Source organism: Pelophylax lessonae (genome assembly GCF_965119305.1).
Source record: "Pelophylax lessonae genome assembly, chromosome: 8".
In the NCBI taxonomy this organism is placed as follows: Eukaryota; Metazoa; Chordata; class Amphibia; order Anura; family Ranidae; genus Pelophylax; species Pelophylax lessonae.
In genome coordinates, this window is record NC_138775.1 from 32,703,286 (window position 1) to 32,723,471 (window position 20,186).

The 20,186-nt window shown below is 45.0% G+C and overlaps 1 protein-coding gene across 1 annotated transcript in view; it reads left to right on the top strand.

The window, feature by feature from the left end:
* Positions 1–5,526: 5,526 nt before the first annotated feature.
* The window catches only part of TXNRD3 (thioredoxin reductase 3), a 60,839-nt gene continuing 46,179 nt past the window's right edge, over positions 5,527–20,186 (top strand). The window contains exons 1-2 of the mRNA XM_082265896.1: positions 5,527–5,738; positions 16,967–17,027. Coding sequence (XP_082122022.1) covers positions 5,634–5,738; positions 16,967–17,027 — 166 coding nt within the window. The 5' untranslated portion in view covers positions 5,527–5,633. The remainder of the gene's footprint in view (positions 5,739–16,966; positions 17,028–20,186) is intronic.

Genomic DNA, 20,186 nt, shown 5'->3' on the forward strand with positions numbered 1-20,186 from the left:
ACCAGATAGCTCGCCTACTGAAATTTATGGCCACAGATTTAACAGTTTCAGCTGCAGCATTAGCCAAAAATGCCACAGATTTAGCAACTAAGAGAAGGGATTCTCCTCTACAGGGGTGTCGGAGGAAAGTATAACATCCAGGGCTGGACTGGCCTACCAGGATAACGGTAAATTTACCGGTAGTCCAGCAAGTCCGCCTGCCCTTGGGCCGCTTTGAGGGCAGCGGCGCCCATAAAGAATATGTCTGCAGACTTGGCCGACGAGGCAACTGCGCATGCGCCGTTACGAAGATTGCTGGGCTCGGGAAAGCCCGTACTATGGTTGCCAACCGTTCCGTAAAATACGGAATTGTCCCGTATTTTACACAGACAAGTGCTGTTCCGTATCAAACTGATACGGAACGCACTTTGTTCCGTATTCCGCGGTACCTTATGGTGTTCGTGACTCACTTTCATCATCATGTAGTGACTACTGTGACTGTGCGTCTCCTCCCCTCCGCCTTCTGACCAATACCAATTCCGCAATGCCGTGCCGATGACGTTGTGACGTCACGACGTGACCCCTCCCTGCATTCCCCGCCCGGCGCCCACGGTACCAAGAAGAAGAAGAGAAGAAGAAGAAAGAAAACGAAGAAGAAAGAAAACTAGCTGCTGCTGCAAGAAAGCGAGCAGAGCACAAGAGAAAAAAAGGTAAGCAGAAGAGAGAAAAGGGGAGAAGAGCAGAGGAAAGGGGAAGGTTGAGCAACGAAAAGGGATATTAGGCAAAGCAGCAGATAAGAGGAAGGAGAGCATCCCATCGGGAGAGCAAATAAAATGGGAAGAAGTGACAACAAAATGGGACGGAGAGCAGAAAAATGGGGAAGAGGAGCAGAGGGAGGAGAGCAAAGGGAAGGAGAGCAGAGAAAAGGGAAGGAGATTTAAAAAAGGGGAAGAGGAGCAGAGACAAGGGATAGGAGAGCAAAGAAAATGGAAGGACAGCAGAAGGAGCAAAGAAAAGGGGAAGGAGAGCAAAAAAAAGGTGAAGGAGAGCAAAGAAAAGGGGAATGAGAGCAGAGAAAAGAGAAGGAGAGCAAAAAATGGGGAAGAGGAGCAGAGAAAAGGGATAGGAGAGCAAAGAAAAGGGGAATAAGAGCAGAGAAAAGGGAAGGATAGCAATAAAAAGGGGAGCAATACAAAGGGGAAGGAGAGCAAAGAAAATGGATGGACAGCAGAAGGAGAGCAAAGAAAAGGGGAAGGAGAGCAAAGAAAACAGAAGGAGAGCAAAGAAAAGGGAAAGTGCAAAGAAAAGGGAAGGATAGCAGAGAAAAGGGGAAGGAGAGCAGAAGGAGAGCAAAAAAGGGGGGGGAGAGTAGCAGATAAAATGGTAAGGAAAGCAAAGAAAAAGTTATGGAAGTATAATTATATAAAGATATTTGCACTACAAAAATGTTGTCTTATTTTTTGCACTGGAAAAAACATCCCCCGCCACGCCCCTGCCCCGCCCCCACCCCCCATTCCTTATTTCCATTTCAGAAAGTTGGCAACCCTACCGTACACGCTTCGCCATTTTCGGGCAGACAGCGCATGCGCTGTGCCAATGACGTAATGGTGCTGGGTGGCGCCATTTACAAATGTATTTTACTCGTCTCTGTGGTGGTGCGTGCCAGTCTCCACACATCACGGCTGGCCAGGTAATAGGACTGGACCCCTCCGGCCTCCGCTGCCTCTGACTACCTGTCCTGTTGCTCTCCTGCATCATGTCCGCACAGCCACAGACATCTCCTACACCGTGTCCTCACAGCCTCCGACATCTCCTACACCGTGTCCTCACAGCCTCCGACATCTCCTGCACCGTGTAAGCACAGCCTCCGGCATCTCCTGCACCGTGTAAGCACAGCCTCCGGCATCTCCTGCACCATGTACGCACAGCCTCCGACATCTCCTGCACCATGTACGCACAGCCTCCAACATCTCCTGCACCATGTACGCACAGCCTCCGACATCTCCCATACCGTGTCCTCACAGCCTCCGACATCTCCTACACCGTGTCCTCACAGCCTCCGACATCTCCTACACCGTGTCCTCACAGCCTCCGACATCTCCTGCACCGTGTCCTCACAGCCTCCGGCATCTCCTGCACCGTGTCCTCACAGCCTCCGGCATCTCCTGCACCGTGTCCTCACAGCCTCCGACATCTCCTGCACCGTGTAAGCACAGCCTCCGGCATCTCCTGCACCGTGTAAGCACAGCCTCCGGCATCTCCTGCACCATGTACGCACAGCCTCCGACATCTCCTGCACCATGTACGCACAGCCTCCGACATCTCCCTAACCGTGTCCTCACAGCCTCCGACATCTCCTACACCGTGTCCTCACAGCCTCCGACATCTCCTACACCGTGTCCTCACAGCCTCCGACATCTCCTGCACCGTGTAAGCACAGCCTCCGGCATCTCCTGCACCGTGTAAGCACAGCCTCCGGCATCTCCTGCACCATGTACGCACAGCCTCCGACATCTCCTGCACCGTGTACGCACAGTCTCCAACATCTCCTGCACCGTGCCTGCACAGCCTCCGACATCTCCTGTACATGTCTGCAACCTCTGACCATCTCTTTTCTTTTATCATACCTGCAGTCTCTGAGGGGGGGGGGGGGGAGTCAGGAGTGCCACCGGGATGGGAGTCATGGGAGAAGTCAAACATGTGTGGACTGCGGCGAGGAGACTATAGGATAAAACCAGAGCCACCAAGCTGGAGCCGACTGACTGAGCCCTGCACGGTGCACCTGAGGAGGTCAGTGAATACAATCATGTAAGGATGCATTGATATAAAGGTTACCCCCTTATATATGTAGCCCCCCCCCCCTTACCTTAGTGTATTATTTCTGCAGAACGTGGTCCCTGGTCACATTTTCAGAGTTCCTGGGGTTCCCTTTTACATCAGAGTCTGCAGGATCCCCCCTTACAGTGCAAGGGGGAACTCTGCCTAGGCAGCCTGAGTGGAAGTGGGATGGAACTCTGCTTTAAATATCCAAATTAGAGAGTGTTTTATGGCTGTAACTTCACCATATAACCAGATTCATTGCTGGTTGTTAGAGCCGGTTCACATTCATGCGGCTGCGGCGTTCGCATGTAATGTCGGAGCGCACTGCTCCTTCATTACATGCGATCGGCTGTGCGGTGCGAGTTTAGCCATACACTTTGTATGGCTAAATTCGCACTGCACCCGCAGCAAAGACGCACAGGAAGCTTTTTTGCAGCCACATCAGGATCGGATCGCACAGTGGTTCACACTTGTGCAATCCGATCCTGAGCGAACTGCAAGATCGCACTGCGATATGCGGTCAAACTGGGGGTGTCGTTAAGATTACATTGACACCCCCAGCGTATCGCATATGGCAGTGTGAACTGCCGGGGGTGCGTTTGCGATGCGGGAACAGGCTGCGAATTCACAGCCTTCCCGCATCGCATAAGTGTGAACTGGGGCTACGTGAATAGATCAAAAAAATATCTTATAGAGATTAACAATGTAACACTCCAAGGACAGTAAATACTGCAAACACATGAAAGGAAGGATTGTGAGTAAATCACCATTGAGAACCCAGTCCAAAGGAAAGGGAATCAAAGTACACAAAAAGTAAATGTAATACGTGTGTGGTCATAGATCAATACTTACAAAGTGGGGCGCCATCATGCAGCGGGTGTTATTTACAAAGCAGTGAGAGGTAATGACCCCAGACTGCTCCAATGCATATAAGCAGAGAATGTGGGTGTTTCCAATTGTCTCTAATTAGAATTTAATCATAGCCATGTGTGGGTGTATGTGAGTGATCTGCAATATGCAACCGCCCTTCATCTCTTCCACTTGATTGGCATGATTAACAGACAGTTGCCACGGAAACATGTTTGATAGACAGTTGCCATAGACACATCTGGTGATTGGCAGTTGCCATCGAAACACATGATTGATAGACAGTTGCCACGAACACATGATTGAAAGACAATTGCCATGGACACATCTGGTGAATGTCAGTTGCCATGGACACATGATTGATAGACAGTTGCTATGGACACAGGATTGATAGACAGTTGCCATAGACACATGTGGTGAATGACAGTTGCCATGGACAAATGCTTAATAGACAGTTACCATGGACACATCTGGTGAATGACAGTTGCCATGGACACATGATTGATAGACAGTTGCCATAGACACATGTGGTGAATGACAGTTGCCATTGACAAATGCTTAATAGACAGTTGCCATGGACACATCTGGTGAATGACAGTTGCCATGGGCACATGATTGATAGACAGTTGCCATGGACACATCTGGTAGATCACAGTTGCCATGGACACATGATTGATAGACAGTTGCCATTAACAAATGTGGTGAATGACAGTTGCCACAGACATGAGGTGAAGGAGAGTTGCTATGGACACATGATTGATACACAGTTGCCACGGACACATCTGCTGAATGACAGTTGCCATGGACACATGAATGATAGACAGTTGCCATGGACACATGTGGTGAATGACAGTTGCCATGGACAAATGATTAATAGACAGTTGCCATGGACACTTCTGGTGAATGACAGTTGCCATAGACACATGATTGATGGACAGTTGCCATGGGCACATGATTGACAGTTGCCATAGACACATGATTGATAGACAGTTGCCATGGACACATGGTGAATGACATTTATCATAGACACATGTAGTGAATGACAGCTGCCATGGTCACGATTGATGGACAGCTGCCATGGCCACATGATTGATACACAGTTGCCATGGACACATGTGGTGAAAAACAGTTGCCATGGACACATGTGGTGAATGACAGTTGCCATGGACACATGTGGTGAATGACAGTTGCCATGGACACATGTGGTGAATGACAGTTGCTATGGACACATGTGGTGAATGACAGTTGCTATGGACACATGTGGTGAATGACAGTTGCCATGGACACATGTGGTGAATGACAGTTGCCATGGACACATGTGGTGAATGACAGTTGCCATGGACACATGTGGTGAATGACAGTTGCCATGGACACATGTGGTGAATGACAGTTGCCATGGACACATGTGGTGAATGACAGTTGCTATGGACACATGTGGTGAATGACAGTTGCCATGGACACATGTGGTGAATGACAGTTGCCATGGACACATGTGGTGAATGACAGTTGCCATGGACACATGTGGTGAATGACAGTTGCCATGGACACATGTGGTGAATGACAGTTGCTATGGACACATGTGGTGAATGACAGTTGCCATGGACACATGTGGTGAATGACAGTTGCCATGGACAAGTGTGGTGAGTGACAGTTGCCGTAAACATATGTGATAGATGGTCTAGTAGTGTCATGAAAAAAGTGAGAGATCGGCCGTTTCTATGGATACATGTCAGCTGTAGCCCGACTCCTCCCCCGTCCCGGCTTTTGCAAAACCACGTGACTCTCTTTCTGCCTTCTCATCCTTGCTAAGCATTCTGCGGGGGAGCGAGTGAGTGTTTCTCGCGGGGAGGTGACGTCAGGCCTGAGGAGGAGTGGGCGTGGCCGGCACCAGTTACCGGCAGGGCGGGAAGGAGAGCGCCGCTCAGTGTACGGAGTCCGCCGAGGCGCACACATCTACAGCTGCCGCCATGCCGCCTACCGGCAACGATGCGCTCCGGAGCCGGGTGCAGGAGATGGTGAAGAAGAACCCGGTGATGGTGTTCAGTAAGAGCTTCTGTCCGTACTGCGATCAGGTGAGGGCCTCTGTGTGTGTTCTGTATACCCCCGGCCCTGGCCTGTGCTGCTGGACTACAAGGCCCAGCATGCTCAGTGCCAGAAAGGAGCCTCCGGTCCCAACCTTTATTAACTAAAGGCAAAACTCTTCCATTTCAGGTGTGACCCCATTGGGGAGATTTCCCTTCACTTCCTATTCTATAGCCAAAACAGGAAGTGAGAGAGAATCCCACTATAGTGAGAGAGTCCCTGGTTGTCACCAGAACTAGTGTCCCCCCCAAGAACATTTAGTAAGCACTTCCTTGGAGCACACCTAACCCTTTGATCGCCCCTTCCTTGCCAGTCATTAGTACAGTGAAAGTGCATTTTTTTTTTTTTTTAAGCACTGATCACTGTATTAGTGTCACTGGTCCCCCAAAAAGTGTTACTTAGTGTCAGATTTGTTCGTGCAATATCGCTGTCCCCCTTAAAAAATCGCTGATCGCCGCCATTACTAGTAAAAAAAAAAAAAAAATTCCATAAACTTTTCCAATAGTTTGTAGGCGCAATAACTTTTGCGCAAAGCATACAATATACGCTTATTGGATTTTTTTTTTTTTCAACAAAATTATGTAGCCGAATACACATTGGCCTAAATTGATGAAGAAATTAGATTTTTTTTTTTTTTTTACATTGACTGTGATTTAGAGCTGCACGATTCTGGCTAAAATGAGAATCACAATTTTTTTTTTGCTTAGAATAAAGATCACGATTCTCGGCTTAACATCTTTTACATTATACAAAAAAATTGATCTTTACTGTTTTTTTAGTTTTTTAAAAATCAAAGTGTGTTTCCCCCCCCCCCCCCCCAAAAACTGCGTTTGAAAGACTTCTGTGCAAATACAGTGTGACATAAAAGATTGCAACAATCGCCATTTTATTCTCTAGGGTCTCTGCTAAAAAAAAAAAACAAAAAATATATTTATTTATATATATATATATATATATATATATAATATAAAAAAAATTATTGGGGGTTCTAAGTCATTTTCTAGCAAAAAATACTGATTTTTAACAAGCAGCAGTTGTCAGAAAAAGGTTCGGTCTTTAAGAGGTTAAACTGCCCTCACTTAGGAAGTTCATTCCTTTGATCTGAAAGAAGGAAAAGATACATTGTAAAGCATTGTTTATAATCATCTTAGCAGGCTTAACAATGTTGATAAACATTTGCTGGGGCTCGTTTTTTTTTTTTTTGACAGCTGTGAGTGAGCAGAAAACATCTCTGTAAGGCTTTGACCCCGTTCAGACTGCGGCGACACGACTTGGTAGGGCGACCTGTGAAGTCGGGGTGCACGCTAGACTTGCATGGACTTCATATAATTGAAGTCAATGCAAGTCGCCTCCAGGTCGCCCCAAAGTAGTACAGAACCCTTTTTCTAAGTCGGAGCGACTTGTGTTGCTCCTATTAGAACGGGTCCTGTACTAATCAATGGCGAGCGACCGACCGCGACTTGTTAGGCGACCAAGTCTCTCTAGTGTGAATGTACCATGTACACGGGACGTTCTTAAAAGTCCCTTGAATGCTGGAATTTTTTTTTTTTAAAGCGGTTGTAAACCCGAAAAAAAAAAAAACCTGCAAGACAAAGGCATAATGAGCTAGTATGCATCGCATACTAGCTCATTATGTATTACCTTAGAACGAAGCCCTGACACAGACCACCCGGACATCGCTGCGGGCGCTGCCATGATCCCTCGGCGTCTCTTCCGGGTTCGGCGGCTCCGGCGCTGTGATTGGCCGGAGCCGCGATGACGTCGTGCATGCGCGCGGGAGTGATTTTCCGGCAAGGAAAGCTGAAGGTCCGCCGGAGTGAGCGGCTGCATGCACTGCAAATATCTCCTAAACCGTGCCAGTTTAGGAGATAATTAATTGTACCTACAGGTAAGCCTTATTATAGGCTTACCTGTAGTCAAAAAGCGGGATACTACCGCTTTAAGGATGTTTAAAACGTCCGTTGTGTCACGTTTGCACCCTAGTTTAGCGGGCGTTTGCGTTTAAAACCGTTCCTAGAGGTAAAAAAAAATCATTCCCCTTTTAAAATGAAAAAACGCAAGCAGTAAACGCAGGTCATCGCGTTCGGTCACGTTTTTGCGTTTGAAACGCCAGGAAACACATGTTCAAACGCAAATAATTGCTTTCTAAAAAACGTCCCTGAACTCAACTGCCTGCAAATGACTGTAAACGACTCAGTGTACATGGACAGATAACATAGAGATGGGTTCAGGGGCTTCTGAAAAAACGCCCAACTGCTCCTAAACGGCAGTGTACATGGACCCTAAAGCCCCGTACACACGTACCGATGGTCGGCATACAAATGTTCCTCTTTTCTCCCCGGGATGTCGGTGTCTGCTGAAAAGTGCAAAGACAGCACAAGGACAGCACAAGAATTTTGTCCGCCGACTGCAGAAGTGATGTCATGTAATGGTTAACTTTCCCTGTGTTTTCTATTTTCTGAGCATGCCCAGTCTTGCAAATCTGCGGTCTGTCGGCCGAATTGTGTACTGACAGGCGAACAATCGTCCGTTCTGGTGTCGGAATACAAAAATTTTCATGTTTGCAAGAAAGACTTTTGTCCGCGGATTGTGCGCAGACATCTGTCGGAGGCACCATACTAACACGCGTACAATCGGCAGATCCTTCGTCCACCGACGTTTGTATGCCGACGATCAGTACGTGTGTACGGGCCTTAAGAATCAAGGACATGCCGTTTTAAATCGTGAGGGGTTGAATCGAAATTGCGATTTTTTTTTTTTTTTTTTTTTTTTTTTTTTTTTTTTTTTTTTTTAGGATTAAGTCCCAGTTCACATTTGTGCGATGAGAGAGATCGCATTTAATTCAGAGCGCACTGCTCCTAAAATTACATGCAATCTCTGTGCGGTGCAAAATCGGCCATACAGTTTGTATGGCTGAATTTGCACCGCAATCGCACCCAACAAGCACAGGACTTTTTTTATTTTTTTATCTGCAGCAGAATCAGATCACATGGTGGTTCACACTAGTGCGATCCGATTCTGTGCAAACTTGCAGATCGCACTGCGATATGCGATCACAACTGGGGGTGTCGTTAACTTTTAATTGACACCCCTGCGTATCGCATATGGCAGTGTGAACTGCCAGGGGTGCAGATGCGATGCGGGAACATGCTGCATATTCACATCGTTCCCGCATCGCACAAATGTGAACCGGGACTTATCGTGCAGCTCTACTGTGATTTTCTAGCAGAAAGTAAAAAGTGTGTGTATGTGTGTGTGTGTGTGTATATATATATATGTGTGTGTGTGTGTGTGTGTGTGTGTGTGTATATATATATATATATATATGTATGTATATATATATATATATATATATATATATATATATATATATATATATATGTATGTATGTGTATATATATATATATATATATATATATATATGTATGTATGTGTATATATATATATATATATATATATATGTATGTGTGTATATATATATATATATATATATATATATATATATATATATGTATGTGTATATATATATATATATATATATATATGTATGTGTGTATATATATATATATATATATATATATATATATATATATGTGTGTGCGATCAAATACCACCAAAGGAAAGCTCTATTTGTGGGGGAGAAAAGGACATCAATTTTATTTGGGTACAGCATTGCATGACTGCACAACTGTCAGTTAACCACTTCAGCTCAACTGTTTTACCCACTTAATGACCAGGCCATTTTTTGCGATTCGGCACTGCATTATGTTAACTGACAATTGCGCGTTCGTGCGGCGCTGTACCCAAATAAAATTGATGTCCTTTTTTTTTCCCCACAAATAGAGCTTTCTTTTTTTGGTGGTTGATCACATCTGCAATTTTTCGTGTTTGCACTATAAACAAAAAGAGCGTCAATTTTGAGGAAACACCAATATTTTCTACTTTCTGCTCTATAACATTCCCAATAAAAAAAATGTAAAAATACAATTTTTTTTTTTATCAGTTTAGGCCAAACTGTATTGTGCTACATATTTTTGGAAAATGAAACCCCAAAAAGCGTATAATTGGTTTGCGCAAATGTTATAGCGTTTACAAGCTAGGGGATACATTTTATGGACTTTTTATTTTTTTATTAGTAATGGCGTCGATCAGCGAAATTTTTTTTTTTTTTTTTTTAATCGGGACTATGACATATTGGCAGACAGATCGGACCCCTAACTGACATTTTTTACACTTTTTGGGGACCAGTGACATTAATACAGTGATCAGTGCTAAATAATATGCACTGTTAAATTACGCTGACAGGGAAGGGGTTAACACTGGGGGTGATCAAGGGGTTAAATGTGTTCCCTATATGTGCTTACTAACTGTGGGGGGATGGATTTAAGAGGCAGAGAGAGATCGGTGATTTATCTTAGCTGAATCCCACAATCTTTCCCTGCCTCTGACAGAAGAGCCGTTTTACGTTGTTTACATACAAGATGGCTCTTCTGTCATTCTAGCCAAAGATCGCGGGAGGCCTGCGGCGATCAAGCCCACTCTTCCCGCGGTCCGCCGAAACCACCTGCACATAATCCCGTAGATCTATGTGTTTATGCGCAGCCGAGCAGCCCTGCAGCAGTAAATCTGCGTGGGGCAGTCGGCAAGTGGTTAAAGTAACGCATTGCCATATCGCAAAAAATTGCCTGGTCATTAAGGGGGTAAAACCTTCCTGGGGCTGAAGTGGTTAGAAGCAAAAGATAACAATTGTGTACTTTCAGCCTGGACTGAAGAGACATCACTCCATTCCTCCAAGGCCATAGAGGCGATCAGAGTATCCACTCTTTGGTCGCCCATGGGAGCAGCCGGCTACACCGCCTAATTGTATCTTGGGTGAACTGGCAGAAACGGTAAGCCTGAAAACGCAGATGAGCGGGGGGCAGTGATGGCGTGAAATCCTACTGCTTTGGAAACCATTCCAGTGGTTTATTAGCCAGTCAGAATAATTTCATGAGAAAGCCGCCTGCAAAAAACAATACCGGGTTTATGGATGTTGTCTTCAGCCATAATCCCGATACACCGCTTGCAAACTGCAACGTGTGTATGTATATGTGTGTTTGTTTCTGTTGGCAAGTGGTTAAGATGCTGAGGAGACTGCATACACCCAGCATGATCGTCTCTACTGAGGTACTACTGGTCCCAGCATACTCCAGAATGCTTTTTCTCTTTTGGTTCTATTGATCCCAGCATTCAGGTTCTGAGGGACTACAAATCCCAGCATGCTCTGTCCTTGAGGGACTACAGATGCCAACCTGAGGGGCTCCCAGGCCCCCAACTTCTCATCCCAACATAGCACAGAGACACCAAGCAGCTAAAGGAATACAGAACCAACAATAATAGAGTTCCAGATGATCTGAAGGTGTGTGTTCTGATTGGACGCCGCATACTGCCATGTCACTTGGCGTGTATTGATGCCGTCATTAGGATTGGTATGAGATGGATCGCTCAGTGCCAGAATCGTGGTCTGTCTGGTGCGATGGAAGAGTCCATCTACTCTGATATGATGGGATTGTGTGATGTGTGATGGCGGTTGTGTATAATCTGTGCGGTGTGATGAAGGAAATCTCCTGTGTTCTCTGTAATAACAAACACCATCCTGTCCCGGCCCTTCAGAATCACGCCTGTGTTGTATCTAGGAGGATGGCAGCCGGGCAATTCCTTTTTTTTTTTTTAAAAAGGAAATCAATAATGGCGGCCTGTGTTCCTCTCAGGAAATATTTGAAGCATAACCACTTGGCTGGTTAGCAGAGTTTTTGTCTAGATTGGAGTCTCCTTTTAACCATTTCAGGTCCAGTCCACTGCTGATCTGACTGACCGCTCCATGCAGCAGCAATGTACACAGATACATTTTATATCCTTTTTATGGGATAGAGTGAACATTTCTTTGGTGGTGGGGTAATGTTGGTGTTAGAATGAGGTTTTCCTTCACAAAGACAGTAAAAACAGGCTGTGTGGTCACCTTTTTACCTCCCACTGAAAGCCTAACAAAGTGTGTGTGTGTGTGTGTGTGGGGGGGGGGGGGGGTGTACATTGGGGCTCATGCACACTGCAGCTCAAAAAAAGCTGTTTTAGACCTCATGCACACAGGACGTTTATTTACCTCTCCTAGAAACCAGCAGTGGCATTGCAGAAAAAAATGCCTGACGCTTGTGAAAGGGCGCTTTCACACGGGCGCTCCGTATGTCCGCAAATCATCCTACTTTTTTGCGGATGATTTACGGACATAATGTAAGTCAATGGCATTGCAGATGTCTGGGGAATACCATCCGCTGACATCCGATTTTCTTCCTGTCAGTTCTGTTCCGTTTTTTGCAACGGAACAGAACCCTATTTTTCCTCCGTTCAAAAAACGGAAAGGAAGGAAAATCGGATGTCAGCGGTGTCATCCGCTGACATCCGCAATGCCATAGACTTACATTATGTCCGTATATCATCCACAAACGGCTGGGATGATATGCGGACATACAGAGCGGATGACACAAGTGTCATCTGCTCCTTAAAAAAAAAAAAAAAGTCCCGCAGCGGAGAAAAACAGCGGAGCGGCCGTCTGAAAGAGCCCAAAGTGTCTTAACTGCTTCTGGGTTGAGAGGTTTTACCCCCCCCCCCCCCTTAATGACCAGGCCATCTTTTGCGATACAGCACTGCGTTCCTTTAACTGACAATTGCGTGATCGTGCTTTATTTTGGTTGTATTTGATCACCTCTGCGGTTTTTATTTTTTTGTGCTATAAACAAAAAAGCAACAATTTGAAAAAAAAACTATTTTTTACTATCTGCTATAAAACCTATTCAATAAAAAAAATCTAACTTTTCATCAGTTTAGACTAAATTGTATTGATATTTTTGTTTAAAAAAGTGTATATTGATTGGTTTGCGCAAAAGCTTTCGCGTCTACAAAGTATGGGATGTTTTTATGGAATTTTTTTTTTTTTTTTTTTGTTACTAGTAATGGTGGCGATCAGTGATTTCTAGCGGGGCTGCAACATTGCGGCAGACAAATCTGATACGGACACTTTTTAGGGACCAGTGACACTACTACTATGAACAGTGCCAAAAATATGCTCTGTCACTGCACTAATGACACTGGAAGGGAAGGGGTTAACATCAGGGGTGATCAAAGGGTTGTGTCCCTAGGGGGTACTTACTGGGGGGGGTTGCATGGAATGGGGGAAGACGGAGATCTATGTTCCTGCTTAGCAAGACCACAAGATCTCCATCGTTCTGCCTGCAAGAGCAAATGCCTGTCAACTCCTGTAAAAAGCCATAGTGTGCATGGGCACATTGGCTAACACAGAGGGCAGTTTCCAGACTGAAAAAATGAGAGCTTAAAAGCCTGTAGGAGCCGATTCTTTGAGGTGCTGTGTGCATGAGACCTAATGCATTGCCTAACTCACGTGCTGCCACCCACCAAACTCTGCAAGCAATCAAACCTGCCTGTTGAAGTCAATGGAACTGCGCCACAATGACAAGCCATATGCTTGGTTGGCAGTTGTGGCTTGGTACATGCAAAACTGCCTCCTGAACTTCTTGAAGCCACTGTTTTATTACCCTCTAAAAAGTGATGCATTTCAGATCACTTTTCAAAGGGGCATTAGAGATTGCTAACTTTTGGGAAACAAACCTAAAGGCAAATTCCCCCCCCCCCCCCCCTTTCCCATTCCCTATTACCATAAAGTGGTTGTAAACCCTCACATAATACCCAGGTCGCCTGACAAGTCGCCCCAGTGTGAACCGGCTCTTAATTGAACAAGTTGAACCTAGAAGGTAATTGGATACCGTGCACCAGATTTTGCACACTCCCGTTTTAGTAAGACCCCTTTCACACATACGGACCGTTCGTTCGTTTTTCATCTATCCGTCGACGGATGAAAAACCTGACATCAATGCATTCCTATGGATAAACGCATGTAAATGATCATCTTTTTTACATCCGTTTTATTCTCTTACATCAACATCCGTTTAATTTTTTCTTTTTTTTTTTTTTGAAGGGATGAAAGCTCTTCTTTTTTTTTATCAGTTCTTTTAAAAAATAACACACACAAAAAAACGATCGGACGGCAAACAGATGTTGACTGAAAAAAAAAAACTGATGACAAAATAACATGGCCGAACTGATGACATGAACAGAGTCTGTATGTGTGAATGGGGGCCCTAATCAACCCTTTAGTGCTCTGGATTGAGACAATACAAAGTATAGCTTTGTTCATATTTCATGTCTGAGGTTTACAACCACTTTAGGTTAAAAGCCTCTTTTGAGAGCTGGCTTCTCACATCTGACCATTACTGGGAACCCTGTATACACATCGTAGAACCTTATTTAAATTGGCATCCTGTTTACCAGTGTTTTTGCAATCTATTATGTAATTAAAATTTTGCAATGAACCGTATCCGAATTTCACAAGTGTAATGATAGAGGAAGCACACCCTGCCTCAGGCTCTCTGTGTAATGCAGGATGATATTTGGCTGTGTGGAGTGCAGCTAGAGAGATCGCTGTGGAGGTGAAGCGATCACCTGGTTGCAGGTGACGCTTCCTCATCGGCTTGACAAGTGACAACCTTGGCTCTCTTGCTGGGATTTTAGATTTTGCAGCATTTTTGGCAGCTGGAGAGCGACATTTTGCATATCCAGATCATTAGAGGGCAACACATACAAGAAATTTCCTCCACACACATTTTAGTGAATAAAGAGGAATTTCACTCTACTTGGGGTAAAGTAAGGCTCCTTTCACCCTATCCGTCCGTCGGATGGATTCCGTTTTTCTCAGCGGGGGGTCGATCCCCCGCTGAGCAGGAGGAGGACAGCTGTGTCTCCGCGCTGTGTGCGGAGACACAGCTGTCAGTTCCCCATGCATCTCTATGGGGGAAATCGGATGGGAACGGACCGCTCTCATCCGTTCTCATCCGATCCGCTGGACGGATGGAAAATAGGGTTTCCATCTGTCCAGATTTGACGGATCGGATGTCAGCGGACATGTCTCCGCTGACATCCGATCCCTCATAGAGATGCATGGGGGGACCGTTAAGATCCGCCAAAAAAACGGGACAGGCGGATCTGAACGGTCTGCCTGTGTGAAAGGGGCCTTAGGTTGTCCTACAGTTGTCCCTTGTCTGATAATTCAAGATAATCCACAGGCCAATATCTCCCTATATGGGTAGGTGCCACATTCCGAAAAGTAGAAACTATGAAAAAGGAGGGTCCCCTAAGGGTTTGGGATTTTACCGGCACTCAGAAAATTGCAAAAAATGTGTTATTTTAAAAAAATTAAAAAATGTATACTTTTTATACATTTTTTTTTTTTTTTGCAATTTTCTGAGTGCCGGTAAAATCCCAAACCCTTAGGGGACCCTCCTTTTTCGTACTTGTCTGATAATTAACCACTTGCCACCTGCCCTTAGTGGTTTAACTGCAATAGGGCAGCAGCTACAGGCCAGGTGACGTAGGTGCACATCGCCCGGCTCATGCACTGACGCGCCACTCCCGCAATTTCTGTGTCCACCAGAGACAGTGGATTTCGGCTTCTGGTACCTGGCCGCATTGATTGGTCGGTGTATCGCATAATTGCTATGCAATCAAATGATCACAATGGGAACACAACTGTTTTGAATGGGTTTAATCATAACCGCTGTGGTAAGTATTGTGATTGGCCCCCAGCTATCATGTGGTACCCGGGCCAATCACAGCTGTTATGAGTGAAACCCATTCATGACAGTTCAAAACATTGCTAATACAGTGATCATTACTGTAACAGAAATCAAAAGTACCTGCACCTATTCTGAGGAGAAAAAGCCCTGCCTACAGGTAAGCCTATAATAAGGCTTACCTGTAGGTACTGTGAATGTCTCCTAAACTTGCACTATATAGGAGATATTCAAAGTGCATGCAGCCAGTGACCTCACTGGCACATGCACTCTGAAGGTCTAGCATACTGTGCGCATAAAGTGTATTGCATTTTTTTTTTTTTTGTGTGTGTGCTGACTAGAACACAATGCCTGAGTGTCAAAACCCAGACAAAAAATGCAGCTAGCAGGATTTTTCAAAAATGGTGTACGGTGTTGTCCTATCACACAACATATTTATATGAAGCTTTATAGCCTACTTTTGCACGCATTGTTAAAATGCCCAAAAGCTTAATTGTAAAAGCTGCTAAAATCAACTTTTGTTTTACATTTAAAAAAAAAAAAAAAAAATGTGGCTTTATACTTTTTTTTTTTTTTTGCAAATCTATTGCCTTTGGGGGCATCTCCAAAGCATACATAGAAGGTAGTATTTAGCTTTAAAGTGGATTCCTTTTTCTTGCAATGCATTAATAACCGGTGTAAGCTCTGTCGTGTGATTTACAGGATGCCATAGTTGGTTTATGGGTAGCAGGTTCATTGTGGGTGTTGCACTGGACCTTGTTCTGATACTGCTCTTATCACCATAGGTTTTGCAGAAATGTAAAGCCTGCTTCTAGAACACCTATATGGCTGCCTGTGTGCCAGGGCTTGACAGGAGCCAGGTTGCAGTAGTGACTAGAAAATGCGGCCTGGTGCCTGGGTTGTTGTCAGCGCCAGTGGCTAGCATTAGGGGGGGCGAAGCTGGGTGCAACATTGGCAGGCGGACGGCAGGAGTTTTCTAATGCCGCGGTTGGCCTCCCCTCCGGTGACACATTTGGCACCTTTCATTGGGGAGGGGGAACGGGTACCTGTTTTTGACAATACCCCCCCCCCCCCCCCCCCCGCCAACGGGCCAATTAGAAAGCGCATTGTGCATGCATAGTAGGGAACCGGCTGTGAAGCTGAAAGGCAAACCTTCCTGTCCTGCAAAACCTTGTACCCATGATTGCAGGTGCAATTTCAGCCTCTTGCTGACTCTTCCTCCAGCTTTCTGCCCTTACCTCCATATGGGCTTTCAGCGGGAAAGCTTAATGAAATGTCAGTGAACAGTCAGCGCACTCATAGTCCATTGATGACTATAAGCCATCTGCTGTGGTGGGAGATGGGACCTTGGTTTATTTATTCAGAGCTCTGCAAATAAATGATGGCGCTGTGCGGTCAGAGCCCTGCACAGCCATGCCTATTCTAAATGTGACGGCTGTTGTGGGGAGAGGAATCCCCACCTGCTGTCAATGGAGGGTTGCTGGAACAGATTCTAAAGTTGAACCTAGCCTTTACACTATTTTTATGTTTTTGTTTTTTAGGTTAAAGAACTCTTTACCTCCCTGGGCAGAGAATATTTGGCTCTGGAGTTGGATCAGTGTGGTAAGATCATGCTAGAATTGATTGCCTCTCTGCAAACTTGCCTGTCTAGTTAGTTATACATATTAATGTTTTACGTGTACTAAACGTACGGTTATTCAACTAAGTCCAAGAAATGCTGAATGATTATGCTGCATTCTCTGGTGTGTCATTGCATGCACTGATGTAATGAGGTTTACATAATGGTGACCTTTCTACCTCCCATAGTGCATGACACTGCCATTTAGCTTGTACCGTTAGTATTGGGTCAGATAACGGCTCTTTTCTGTGTATTAGGGCAGTGGCTTCAACTTCCTTTTGTTTTGGATGGGTGATGCTTATTTTTTACATAACCCAACTCCAAAAAAAAAAAAAAGGTTAATGGTGACCACACTATAGAGGGACATGCTCTGTTCATTTCAGAGGTTTACAACCACTGGTTTGCAAGTGCTTTACTAGGATTATGGGTTGGCTTTCTTTTGAAAGTATTCTGAGCGGCTAATGCGTCGCTGGAATGGTCTCAGAAGTGGTAAGAGGGGACGCCCTAACCCCCCACCTGCCCCCCGGCTCTCGCGCATGTTGACCGGTGTTTCTTGGGCTTGCCGTTTTTCCGCCAACTTGCCCGAGGGGCTATCTGACGCCAGAGTAGATCTGCTTTGATCGCTTGAAGGACCGGAGTAGGGTCATGACCTGTCATCCTTATTTCTATTATAAGGGATGTTTTACATTCCTTGTAATCGGAATAAAAGTGATTAAAAAAAAAAAAAAAAATGAAAGGGACCGTGTCAAAATAAAATAATTTTTTATGTGCACCCATCCCTCCGTGCTTGCACACAGAATTCATTCATGTATTTATTTCCACAAAAAATTGCGTTTGAAAAACCTCTGTGCAAATACCATGTGACATGGTAAAAAAAAAAAAAATTGCAACAATCTACACCATTTTATTTCCCAGGGTCTCTAAGCAAAAATCTTTAATGTTTGGGGGCTAAAAGTAATTTTCTAGCAAATATTTAACCTTGTAAACAAAGTGCCAGAAAAAGCCTTGTCTTCAAGTGGTTAAGTATAGAGTCCACTAAAGTAGGCCATACACGTTTCGAATTTCTTACGATTTATCGTGCGATAAACGCACGCGGCACTCGTGTACATCATCGAGTGTACCATCAATGTGATCCGAAAATCGTACGACCAAACACTCGTTTTTGTGCCCTTTTAACCACACCTCCACTGAACACACCCCCTACTGTTCTGTGTTTTGTTAGGTGAAATCATACAACTCCCCCCATTAATGATACGAAATTTGGCCAATTTTCGCAAAAAAACCCAACATGTTGGATATGTGAATTTTTGCTGTCGTACGATAATCGCATGTTGTACATACCACACTAACGATACGAAAATCGTTCGAGTACACTGGCATTTACGATTATCGTACGAAATTCACATCGTCTATGGCCTGCTTAAGGAGCCTAAAGTTTTCCATGGAAAACCCCCATTTACTGGTCCCATGTGCTGCCATTCATGGTTCAGTAAACATGGCTGATATCTTGATTTAATTGAGGACAATTCCATGACTGCAAGTCTTGCCAACATATTTCGGGAGAAAGGCCACCATTTCTAGTAGTTGATTTTACTAACCTTTTCAGGTTGCTGGAAAAAAAAATGGTTTCATTTCAGGAGTTGTATCTCTAGAAGGGAGTTGTGCACAGGAAAAATATTGGCCGCCTTGTTTTGCATCCCCTCATACAGAAGATCGCGTTTGAGAATTGTAACTGTCTCTTCAATTTCAAGCGTGACATACAGCTTTTAACAAGTCAACCTCTTCTAGTGACAACTTGTACCTAGCGCCCCTGACGGATTCCCTATCCTTAGGCTCCCCCCCCCCCCCCCCCCCATCTTGATTTCACCTGTGAGGAATGGGGAGACGTCTCTTCTGGATCCTCACTAGCCGCAGCCTGCGGTGGAGCTCCAGCCACGGTCCTATCTGAGGCCTGACTCTTGAGTGGGAGTCTGCATCTTGTTAATCGGTCTTAAGGGAACTAATGGTAGAGAAAGCTCATCTCTAACTGAAGTGAGCATCTTTTGAAAGGATATAGTTGGGTCATCCTTCACTAAACTGTCTATGCACGTGCGGCAGACCACTTTACTCCACGAGGAGCTTGGCTTTGCCCTGCAAACCGCACATTTCCTGGTGGTTGCGCCTGGACCTTGTTCAGAGCCTTGGTCTGCAAACAAAGTCTGGTTTGAGAATCAGGCTACCCAGTTCTCCAAACACACCCCAGTGCAGGAGAGAAGAGTTAGGTGGTTCTTCACAAAGCTTATGATAGAGGAGAAAAAAAAACTCACAAGATATGCAAAAGTGAAGAGTCCCCAGGCTTACCTGAGAGGTGCTGGTGCAGAGCCTGCGTCCACTGCCTGAGCAGTAGCTGCAGAGGAGTCCTTCCTGCTCTTTGTGTTCCACAGCCTCTTCTGGGTGTCACAAACTACTCCAGCTGCCCTGTTTGCGATTTTAAGGAGACTGGAACAAGCATCTCCGGCGCCCGCTAATGTCACCGTGACCGGAAATGACGCTACGCCACTTCCTCTGGGCCAGTGTGGAACGCAGGAGCTCCGCCCCTTTCACCCTACACACTGTTGTGGATCAGGAAATGATCTTGCTTCCTTGCTTTGTGGCCAACAGTCTCTGTGGGGTCGATTTACTAAAACTGCAGAGTTCAAAAAATTTGGTGCAGCTCTGCATGGTAGCCAATCAGCTTCTAATTTCAGCTTGTTTAAGCTTTGACAAAAAACCTGGAAGATGATTGGTTTCTAAGCAGAGCTGCACCAGGTTTTTCACTCTCCAGTTTTAGTAAATCAACCCCAGTATGTTTTATTGAACAAGGCTGCTTTTATCTGGTTGGTAGTGCCTACCCTCTTGGCATGCTTTGTCAGTGACAGGGGTCCCCTCCCATCCCATACATGCCCAGACAGCTGCAATTGTATGCATGTATAGGTCTGTTTTGACATTTTGCTTGAACAACCTTACCAAATGTTTATTGAAGACTTATTTTTGTGCTGTTTTGATTATGAGTAAGCCTGCACAATTGTCTCCTAGTTCGCTACATTTCTGGGCTTATGTTTTTCTATTTGAAATTAAATAATAAAATATTGAGCATCAAATATTTAAACTTAACTTAACTTTTT